The sequence below is a fragment of the Mytilus trossulus genome, chromosome 1, assembly GCF_036588685.1.
Source record: "Mytilus trossulus isolate FHL-02 chromosome 1, PNRI_Mtr1.1.1.hap1, whole genome shotgun sequence".
Classification (NCBI taxonomy): Eukaryota; Metazoa; Mollusca; class Bivalvia; order Mytilida; family Mytilidae; genus Mytilus; species Mytilus trossulus.
In genome coordinates, this window is record NC_086373.1 from 94,819,681 (window position 1) to 94,831,900 (window position 12,220).

General features: G+C 29.2%; 1 protein-coding gene across 2 annotated transcripts in view; it reads left to right on the forward strand.

The window, feature by feature from the left end:
* LOC134691524 (cortactin-binding protein 2-like) overlaps positions 1-12,220 on the forward strand; it is a 40,180-nt gene that overhangs the window by 10,276 nt on the left and 17,684 nt on the right. For both annotated transcript variants that reach the window (XM_063552086.1, XM_063552095.1), the window contains exons 6-10: positions 4,046-4,163; positions 7,517-7,759; positions 8,046-8,145; positions 9,510-9,660; positions 10,289-10,465. In XM_063552086.1, the coding sequence (XP_063408156.1) occupies positions 4,046-4,163; positions 7,517-7,759; positions 8,046-8,145; positions 9,510-9,660; positions 10,289-10,465 (789 nt within the window). The remainder of the gene's footprint in view (positions 1-4,045; positions 4,164-7,516; positions 7,760-8,045; positions 8,146-9,509; positions 9,661-10,288; positions 10,466-12,220) is intronic.

Consider the following 12,220-nt stretch of genomic DNA (forward strand, 5'->3'; position numbering starts at 1 on the left):
AATTTATGACCGCGGCATCGCAGATAGTCACAAAAGAAATTAAAGACAGCGTACTAATTAGACAGTTTCCATATCTTTTCTACAGGGCTACCCGGGTTATAAATAAATGCTAAATAATCGTTGTTGTTCCTGTCAATATAATACTTCCATGATTGGAAGGAACCAGTACAACTTCACTGGAAAGAGGAATTTTTTTATTTCAAAATTGAATTACATGTAGGCTTCCGAGGTATTTATAATTGGTGAGAAGTTTTTTTTTCTGTAAATCCGTTGTTTTACAGTACAAGTACAAGAAAGCAATATTTACTAAATTTTTCATAAGGGGACATTGAGAACAATACTATATAATGGTTAATAACTGTGTAAATTAAAGGTGTACCAAACATCAATATGTCAGCATAATACACTCTTATTATGTGTAGTAAATTCATATACATGTACCAATTATTAATTAGACCAATGTATTCTCATATTTATATAACTGTGTATGTTATTTATCATTTGTTAAGAATAATATCCTCCAAACAGTTCAGAATATTATCATTTTTCAAAATCAAATAAAAAAAGTCTGTCTGCAATTGTAATGTGAATGAATCAAGGTTATCCAGGGTGCTAAAACCTGCATTGAAATTTACTCTCACCATGAATCAAATTATAGAATAACTAATTGAAGAATTAAAAAATAGAAAAACTATTCAACGAGTGACCGAACAACAACATTAATTCACGAATGAGCGAAGCGCATGCATTAATTATCAGTGTTGTTTGGTCATGAGTTGAATATTTTTAGATATTTAACTTTTTGATAAGTTATTCTTTTTATTACTTTGGCAAATGGCTTTTTTTCAAAGAAATTAAAGTTAAACATGTAAGGAACTATATCTTTTTTCTACGCATTCACAATTTGTTTTGATCCGCTGTTATCGACGTCTTGACAAAGCCTATTGTTGTATGATGTCAGAGAGTGAAATTATCGGTTTTTATTTCACTGGGAAATCAATGTTATTCATTGCAACCAATGTAATAATATGATTTAACATACAACATTGAAATTATACATCTGTAAGCTTTAATTTTACATTGCCATTTTATGTATGATCTTAAAAAACATTCGTATAATTTGATTTTGTAGCACCCTTTAGTTTCCCCAAGTCAGTTTATTGTGCTATAGATATCATGATTTTGGTACCATGGATTATCTAGAAAATATCTGGTTATATGACTAATCAGTCTTATTCCCTTGTCACCATGTTGTTCTAATGACATCTATTGATATATAATAAAATGGTTATGTCAGGGTTTTTTTATCTATGAAAACTGGTATTTACTGTAGATATTTGAGAACTAAAAATCTTTTTTAGTTTCTTTAAATTATTTGGAAAATACAGAAAACATAGAAGCTAGTCAGTTAATTAACAATAATTTCTTTAAAAGAAGACTGTCTTTTCTTTAAAATTTCCAAATTTAATCACAAAAGCTTTTAGAAGACTTAAGATGGGATTTAATCTCAAGCTCGACAATGGGACAAATTTTTGTCTCAGATACTAAAGTATTAAATAAATCAATCATGTCAATATGAATTATCAGTTTTTTTCTTGAATTTTTAGTTTGTTTAACAAAGGGATGGTCTTTATATATAATATACACTGAATTGAGCTATCTTTTCGTTTCTGAGTTATATTCAAATGCTTCTTGTGTTTTACAAAATTTAAAATTAGAATCAGAGAAATATGAGTTTTAATTATTAATTGGTTGAAGGCTTCAAATCGGGAAAGGCTTGCAATATATCTTTTAACCAATAATTTCTGTAATAAGATATATATACATGCTTGGAATTGTGTACCAGAATATTATCTGTTGTTTTGAATTCTCTATAGAAACAATATAAAATATAATATTTGTGCTGTTTAGGTAAAGTTTCAGAATATTCTTTTATGATTTTAAAAATAGTTTCATGTTATAGTTATTAAAAAAAAGCATTGAATATTTTTCAATTATACGTCTGAAATTTCAATATTTAAGCAGATTTATTTCAAAGATTGAATAAATTTTCATTTGAAATGCTTTAAAATTGCAGAAGAATCTCTGAGCTTCACCAAAGTTTTATAATAATATTATGATATGTGCAATATTAATGTATTATTTAGAGAGGAAATATCTTCCTTCTTTTGAGGAAGAAGTACACATTGTATATTTTAGTGTATTTAATAAATTTGTATATTTTACTGGTATGCAAATAAATTATGTAGAAAAAGTTGTCATATTGCATTTTCGAATGTTTTTTCCTCATTTAATTTCTTGGGTACTTATATTGTGTGTAAAGCATATTTCGTGACTCTGAGTTGCTCTGAAATTGTTGTGGTTATGTTTGTTAGGAGCAAAGTTTCTGTCTCATTGTCTTTCGTGTGTATTGTTTCTCAAAGTTCACCTGGACATAATCTTTTTGAAGTTATAGAATCATGGATAATTTTCATTATCATCAGGTTATACAATATATTGAGCAAGAGTTATGTCCCATTATTGTATGAGAACTTAAATAATTTATAGTTTTCCAGTTGATAAGGTACTGCTTTATCAATCTAAAAATTTAAAGTTTATGTGACTGAGACAGTATTGAATATAATTTTAAAACTTGCACAACTGTACACCAAGTACCTTTATTCTGTTTTCTTTGACTCTTCAGGAATATTTTGAGCAATGAATTTACAACAAAGTTACATCCTGAACATGGTTGTGTTTATTTTCTTTCGTTATGGAAGTCTGATAAAAGTTCTTATACATTGATTGTGTTTATATCTTCGTTTATTTGTGGTCTCAAATGTCAGATATCCTAGAAAAATGCTGGTTAAGATATCAAATCCAGCTATGCTGTCAAGTTTGATAGATGAGAATAAGCAAAATATGAGAATTCCTGGCACCTCAACTACCAACAGTAAATGATCATCACTTCTAATAGTCCAGAGGAAGAGTCCAGGAATGATACTGCTGAAATCCAAAATGTTCTGCTTGGAACTGAAAAATGACTACAAGAGAGCCTCTGTGAAGACATGGCGTACACACAAGTTCTAGTGTTCAAAGAAAATACTAAAAAAATCTGAAATGCTTGCATTAATGTGTTAACTGTTAGCTGTATCTCATCTCTACAGAATATATATTCTTCTGCTTTTCAAGACAAAAATATGATTTTTTTAAAGAAAAATCCAAAGTAGTTGATACTTTTCTAAAAAAAAAAAAAAAGGCAAAATGAGAAGCAGTTGAAGTATATTAGTTTGATTGTTTGTAATTGGCTTTTTTGCATGGGCTGTTGTTATATTCTGTATGTAGAATCATCCTATTTTCTCTTATTTTATAGAATATTTATATTATTTTTTGTTTATATTTATTTACGTTTATCTTATAAAAAATTCTATTATAGAAATTTGCATGTTTCGTTGTAAAACTAACATGTATGTTTATATTCATTTAGCATGTTATCAGTTTGTTTAGATGTTTTGATCTTTTATAGTGAATGTTGAATGTTTTCATTTGAATTTTTATGTTTCTTAAAATCAAAATTTAGTACATTCAAATTGCTTTTTACACACAGGTTTCAAAACACATTTTCAAGTTTTTATCATTTTTACCATTATGGTTCTTATTATAATGTATTGTATTCTTAAAGTTATTTATTCATGAAGACTCATGTTTTTTTTTGCTTTGATTGTGCTAATTAAATTTTATATATACATTTTATTAAGATTCTTCATAAAACTTACCAGCAAATATTTAGACGTACTCCAAGATCATGAACTTAAATGAAAGGATTTCTTTCGCAACACATTTTCAATGTAAAATTGTAAAATAAAAAGAAGATATCTTTGAGCCAAATGACTATATACCAGTGATACATTAAAACATCTCACTCATTCCTCATTCATACATATTCATTATTTTTAGAACAATTTACATTTTAGTTAACTGATAATTCAGTTTAGTGTTTGCATGTATTGTTGTAAAATTCTTTTTTTATTTTGGCTGAGCATTGTTGCATGTTTATTATTTGCAGTTAAGTCCTGAGAATGCTGCTTTAGATGTTGAAACGCCCCCTACTTCCTCTGATCCTTTGGAATTCCTCGGGCCAGAAATGGCTGATCTACAACAACTTCTTACTACTATTATGTCAGGTAAATTCTGTCTTCTTAAAACAGTACCAAAGTAGTATACTTCAATATAGTGGAATTCAAGAATATTTAATTTTTATTTCTGACATATCCACTGCAATTTGACTATTCATTCTTTTGATCTGTAAGCTACAAAGAGAAAGATTGATTTCTGGTTAAAAGAATTAATGTTTGGTAAAACAATAAATGAAATTCTTATTTTTATGAAATACATGCATTTAGATTTTATATAAACAAATAGCATCTAGTTTTGTCTGTGTCTCATTTAAATTCGTAAAATTTTGTTTGATTTTCAGTAATTTGCAGAAATTTGTTAAAAAAAAAAAAAAATTTGCATGGCCTAACCATTCTTTTGCTGATAACGGGTAGTGCATTTCAATTTCTTTTGATGGTTTCTGATAGATGGGCAAAAATAAATTGATTTTTTTTTTTTGGAGAAAACCTCTTCAAACCTAATAACGAATTCGACTAAGATGTAGTATACTAATTTGGACTGTTATGGTAGTGGTACTTTTTAGTGTTCTCTATATAGGCTATGGTGTTATTTTCACTCTTTCTTCATTGACATATCTGGTGTCTTGATACAATATTTCTAACACTTAACCAAATATTAGAATGGTTGACATAAACAGTACTGTAGGTGTAATATGCCCATTATTAAACAATTGATGGTAAATTAATTATACCTCAAATATTAACCATAACTGATTAGTAACCACTATACACCAAATGTTATTATAAGCTGCAACACATGCTGAGATAGCAACATCTCCAGGTAAGTTACCAGTAAACAAGGAAAATAAAGAGACAACAAAGGAACAAACATTCCTGCTTTAAGTCCATCACAAACATGACAATTTTTATGCCCCCCTCGTAGCATTGGGGGCATTAAGTTTTACCATTTACTGAAGGTTTATGAGTACTGCTTTCACAATAGGCTTATAACAAGAATAAAAACTTTGAAGAATTACTCCTACAGAATTTCCAATTTTGCTTTGATTGAATAATAAAATTTAAATAATAATGCCACATGGAGGGGAACTGTTGGAACACAGAAGAAAAACAGTCCCAAACTATTTATCTGTCTGCACTACACTTCTCAGAGCATTTGCCAGAAAGTTTTCATATTTATTTTTCATCATGTGTAGTTGGCGATACTACAAGTAATTAATTTATGGTTTGTCAATTTTTGTAAGCATTATGATAATTAACCATTTTGATCTTGTGTAGTATAATGTAATTTTGCGAACAACAATGCTAATTGTAATCATTTTCAGTCTTGCTAAAATTGTTTATTGTCCTGTGTAATTGCCCATACTGAATCATCATTTTGATTTCAAAATTACCTTCCCAGCTTCATGGGACATTGACTATTTTTGTCTTGCCCTGTTTGTGTCTAAGGCTAAACACTATAATGCTAGTTCAATAAGGTTCGGTAATCAATCGATAGGCAGATATATTAGCTTAGGTAAATCACATTTCCATGGAGAATTTGTGGTCCTATCTCCTCAGTCCTAGTCTGTTGAGTCTTTATGTTAAAATTTATGATTATGTCACCTAAGTGGAACCGCTTATGTTAGGTCAATCATATTTGATATGGAAATGTATTAGCATCTTAATTTCATGGAGGTTATTCGATCCTCAGTCATGGTCCATCAGCTTTAAACTTTTACCTAAATGTACATGCAAGTTTGTGAATAGGATATTAAGAGTAAACACAAAGTCAATAATAATTGGTATGCAGTTGTAGAAGCATTGGCACATCTTACTTTTTAAACCTAAGCAGCTTTCTTATTGAAGCTTTAACATTTAAATTTCATCATTTGTATTATAATATTGAAATTACAAACATGGGGGGACATAAATAACGTGTCAACAGTTTATCGGCCCATTTTAACATGGTGACATTCCTAAACATATTGTTTTCTTCCTATCCCCAGTGATGTGCACATCAATTATACAGCAACCCAACAGCACAAAAACTTCAAAGTGGGTATTTTCTAAATGATAAGATGTTTGCTTTCCTTAAATTAGCAAACTTCATTTAAAAAAGTTACATGCCAAGCCAGGTTGTTGTTAATGAAACTGTTTCAAAGCAGATAACCAGATATGTCTATAAATATACACTTTAAAAAGATTTTCTCTTGTTATATATATCAACACTGCATGAAACTATAAAAAAAGTGAGCAGAAGTGGTACATGTTGATGTGAAAGAGGCTTGAATTCATAATCTTATAATATTGAATGGTTGCTGATAAGTCCACGTTTGTCTTATACATTTTTGAGATGGTTAATTTCATGTAGCAGTCGGTTCAGATAGCAATACATTTTATAGTGATACAAGTAGCAAAGAATTCTTATGTTATACAATAAGGTTATATAGCATGCAATAACCACAGATTTACAATTCAAAATGATTACATGCAGAACTGCTAATGTAATTAGAAGAATTGGAGTATGAGCCTTTCCCCTATAAGTAACAAAAAAGAACGAAAAAAAGATAAAAACAAAAACATAAAACAAGTAAATTTGAAACGAATGCACGAGCACCTTGTAAATTTTAACTCTTTGGAATCTATACCAAATTAAAATTTGGACCAGTAAACCCTGGCTGTCTCAAGTATTGGAAGAAGCACATTGAAACACTTTGCACTGTTGTATGCTTTGGATGAAGAAGTAAGCAACACCTTGTGATGATAAAATTTCAGAAATATAAGGAGCAATGAAGGTAATCTACTGCCACAGTCTGTTGTATTGTCACTTGTGTGTTTCTTAGTTTTGCATGATTTTGTCTGTTATTCTTATTCTTTCTTTCAATTGTTCTGTATTATCTTAAATTTATGACTTTAGTTTTACATAAAGCATGAATCTTAAGCTCAGTTTTCTCTTTGTATTATTTCTTTTGTTTTTAAATTAAAAAATGTATTTATTTTGTTTCTTTTTCTTATTATTTGCTGTAAACACATGTTTTATTTGAAATTTCATGCTTTTCATCACATTTAACTAAAAGTATGCTGTTATTTGAGGAGCTGGAATATTTGACTTTACAAAATAATTGACACCTTTCATTTAAGATATTGCAAAAAAGTAATTTTAAAGCAATATGATATATAGAAATGGATTTTACCAATTTAATTATAATCAATACATATACGGTATTGCATATTTAAAGAAATTCTGGTAAGAAAATAATAAAAAATATTTTATGAAAAAAGTCTGTTTTGTGATAAATTTTAACAAACCATCTTGTGACAGTTACACATTCATTTTTATTGTCATGTATTGTAAGTGTGGAAAAATTAATTGAAGGAATCAGATTTGTACTCATTTAAATATTCAGGTTATACTTTTTCAGATTCGGATACTACACATAATGAAATAGACCCTACATCATCATTGCAGCAGTCAGCTTTATCATCATCATTATCTTCATCATCCTCTGCTAATGAAATTGAAGCTTCTCCTCTCCATAAATTCTCATTTGATGGCAACTTTGATTCTCTGCGGAAACTTATATTAGAATGTGATGCGGATGTAAATCTTCCTTTGAAAGATGGATCAACACCATTGCTTAAAGCTGCTGAAAAGGGTCACGATGGTTTGTATGGTTTATTATATAAATGTCATTCAAGTAGATATTAGATGCCTTCAGACATTGTTGAAATTAACCTGTTTTCCTTTAAAAAAAAAATTAACATGCAGCCCTATTCCGTAATTTCTTAAGTCTTTCTAATGAATTATTTGTAGAAAATGATGATATTCAGTTGAGATTTTTTTCTTTATAAATCAAAATGCACAGAGTAATAAAGTTCTTATTGACTTCCAGCTCTTTTAGAAATGATGAAATCAATGCATCACTAAATTTAATCATAATGTCTATTTAGGATGTGTGAAGTTATTGTTGGAGTATGGAGCCAATCCCAACTCGGTGAGAGATGACAGATTTAGTGCATTACATGCAACAGCCATACAGGGATATAAAGTGTAAGTCGTTATTAGGGAATTATCAAAAATATAAGGTGTAAGACAGACCTCACCAACTGCTGACTCGTGAGAAAAATATAGTTAAAAAAACACTAGTCAAGATGATCTGCATGGTATAGGGTGAATAAGTTTAATGTGTAATTTGGAGTTAAAAAAAAATATTTAATTAAGGAATGACTGTAATATTTTTTCTGTCTTTGAAGAAATAACATAAAAAATATGGTGCACCACATTTTTTATGTTATTTCGAAAAAAGTCAGAAAAAATATTACAGTCATTTCTTATAATTTAATTCTAAATTCCATTTTAAACCATAGAAAACCATGAAAAAACGTTGATGACGTCACAGTCACATGACTAGATTATGTCTATGGGCTCATAACAAAATAACCTCAGCAAATCAGAAATCGTGTTGCATCCAAAATAAAATTATTTGAATATGGATAAATAACTTTTTTTTCTAATTGAATATGGATAAAAATAATGTAACAATAACCATAGGAACACACAACCAAAAACATCTACAGCTTACATATTTAAAAAACTGACAAATGACAAAACAATATATATTCATTCCTCTAAATTGCCTTAATCCAGCAAAGTTCTGAATAGATTCAAAGAAGAGGTACAAGTATATGCCATCAACAAGAAATCCCATAAAGGACAAAAAATATTAAATGGGCACTAGCTGTCAAATTCATGATCAATAACAAGGCAGTTGATGACAAAATGTTAAGGTAGATCACAAGTATATATTTTTTGAGACAGATTTTTTTTATAATTTGCCAAAATGAAGATTTAACTTTGCTCTTTTCAAAAATTTAATAAAAAGTATGGGTCACTGCTATTTTTCAAGCTATGAGTCGTTGAAAATTGCAAAAAATTGGTTAGTTTGAAATAAATTGTGAGAAGAAAGGTTTCATAATATGTTTTAAGAAAATAAAAAGAAAACATGGTGTCACCGAACTTGTTTTCTTGCTACAAGTAAAAATAAAAAAAATCCCTATTAGACCAGTATAAATTTTGTACTTAAAGAGTTATCTCCCCTGAAATGGCTCATTAGAAAAAAAATGATTTAAAACCAAACAAATTGATATTTGTTGAAATATTTTGTATTATTCAATTAATTAACAAGTTTTCTTTAAATAGAAAAACTTCCATTGAATTGCATATCTGTCTCCAAATTTGCAGATTTAGGCATTTAACTAGGCCGATTTTGTACTGTGATTGTACAATCTAAGATGGCGGTATACCATCAATCTACCTTAAAAGCTGTAATGCAAACAACGAACATTTCTGTAAGGATGATTGTTGTCTGAATGACTGATATCTGTTTTATTCTTATAGTAAATTTTACCTTGCAGATGCTTAAAGTTGTTGTTAGATCATGGAGCTAGTCCTAACCATGGTGATTACAATAGTTGGACAGCTTTACATTTAGCAGCTACAGAGGGACATACTGAATGTTGTCATTTACTGTTAGAACATGGAGCTAAACTCAATAGTATATCAAATGTAAGACCATGGGGAAACAAACATAAGCATATTAATATGGATGAAAATTTTTTTTTTTTGGTGTTTATGCTATTTATGTCATGTGATGTCATTGGAACTTGCTAAAACAAATTGGGGCATTGTTTTATAAATTAAAAAAAAAAAGATGTTGCTTATACTTCAAATAGACAGCAACTGAACTGAGTATGGAAAAAAACATTAATGAACATGAAAAATGTGTGCTATGCATATTTTCAACTTTACGTAACTAGAAACAACACATATACATATTGTCTATTATTAGTAAAAGTACTCATTTTTAATGTAAATACTCAGCCTTGGAAACAGATTTTAATGGATGAACCATAACGTTTATTTTCTGTAAATTCAGAATTTATTGCAATGTTTTTATAATGGCAAAAGGGTGATCGTCACAATAATTTTAACTCACATTTTGAAATTTCTTAAACAAATTAAACAGGATATCTCTCAACATTGCAAAAATTAAAATCACACTTTAGTTAAAAATGTCAAAATCAATAATAAATGCAAGCAATTATTTCTGAATAAACAGTAAAAAAAAGACACTGACATACAATAAACAATACCTTGTACACTTTAATATCTCTGAATTGTTTTTGTTTTTTAGACCACATGGACACCATTACACAGTGTAGTGCATTCAAATCTTGCTGAATGCTTGAGATTTTTGTTGACTTACCATCCTAAATCTGCTTCACGGACTTACAACTTAAATGAAGTAGTTGATTTATCTGATAAAGATGGCTGGACAATCACCCACATAGCAGCTACTCATAATACTCCAGTAAGTTTAGAAGTTTTAATACTTGTTCCATAATATTGTAATTTAGAAAATTTATACTTGACATTTATATTTTACTTTGTTAAAATTCTGTAGAATAAGAAACGAAAATTGTTCTGATATGTTGATCTATATTACAATGGTTATGTGGGAAAAGAAATATTGAAAAATTTATCATTTTAGTTACTTTAAAATATATATTAATATTAGTGCGGTGACTGAAGGCAGATTTTTTCGAATTTAATCTCCCCACCGAACACACACCTATATAATATATCGTTGGAAAGAGGAAATCGTGATCTATAATAATATGCCTGTCGTCAGGACCTAATATGGTCACATATTTTACAAATTGAGATCAAAGGTCATATGTAAAAATCTGTGAAAATTTAGGAGGGTTTCAATTTTGACATTTTTTTCTATTTCTAAACTGTACCTAAATACAAATGATACTGTTTTGGATTGAGTAATGTTTATTATTATACATAAACCTATATCATTTAGATTTTTTTATCAAAAAAAATACTAAAACGACGTTTAATAAACAAAACTTCAAAATCAAGTTTTCAACCTATAAAATGTTTTGAGCACCTTAAACTTATGAAAAAAATCGATTTCAGGTAAAAAAATTAAGTGTCATGCAAGACAATACTTTAAAATTATTTTTTAAACTATCATTTTGGGTGAGGTATGAAACCAAAGCAATAGAACTCTACAGTCAAATATGACTTCAAATTGAATTTGCGGATACTTCAGGTTTTTTATAGACTACTCATTGCTTTTATGTTTTTTTCACAATTATTACTGCTTCCATAGTATTATCTGTTGTTACATGTATTTTACTCTGGTTAATATCTATTACATTATAGTTTTTGTACCTATATCTCCCCTTTTTGCTCTTGCAACGTACCACAAACTTTAAAAAGTATTCCATATGAGAAAAAGAAGATGTGATATGATTGCAAATGAGACAACTATTCAAATGAGACATAAATTAACAATTAAGGTCCCGTACGGGCTTCAAAAAACTAGTAAAAGTTATACTGCATAGTCTTCAATTCCCGAAATAATGTAAAACAAACGAAAATTCTAATGGCCTGATTAATGTTCAAAATAAATAAGAAACAAACAAATATAATATATAGAAACAAACGACAAACACTGCATTACCGTCTCGTGACTTGAAACAGACACATACAGAATATGGCGGGGTTTAACTTTTTTACGGGCGCGCCAACACACCCCTAACCTGGGGGTTGGGACCGTGTGTACCAGTGCAACAAGCTACCAAATCAACCTTTATATCCATCTTCTTCATTGTCATCAGCCGTCACAAGACATTTTTTTAATATTTCTATACATTTTACTCACAGGTCTGCACTTGAAAGGTTCTGCTCAAAGCAAAAATGTTATTTTGAGTTTTTCTTTACAAGTGCAGACAAGGTATTGTAGGAAGTCCGAAGACATTTGTTCCTATAAAAACACCAGCTTCAAACCATTCCTATTAATTCATCCAAGATTTAACAGATATCAAAAAGGGGGGTTTAGGAAGGTGTGATGACAACCATATGCTTGTCTGCAAATCAAAGATGCTGGGGAAACATTATACGAGACATACACACTATCTTGAATTCGCTCAATTTCATGGTTGGCAACACATTAGATAACGTCGCACTTCACTTTAAGAAGCATAAATCCATTGGCATTCAAAGTTTGAACTGGGTGTTTTGAACTAAACTCATGGTACATTTGTGAAGC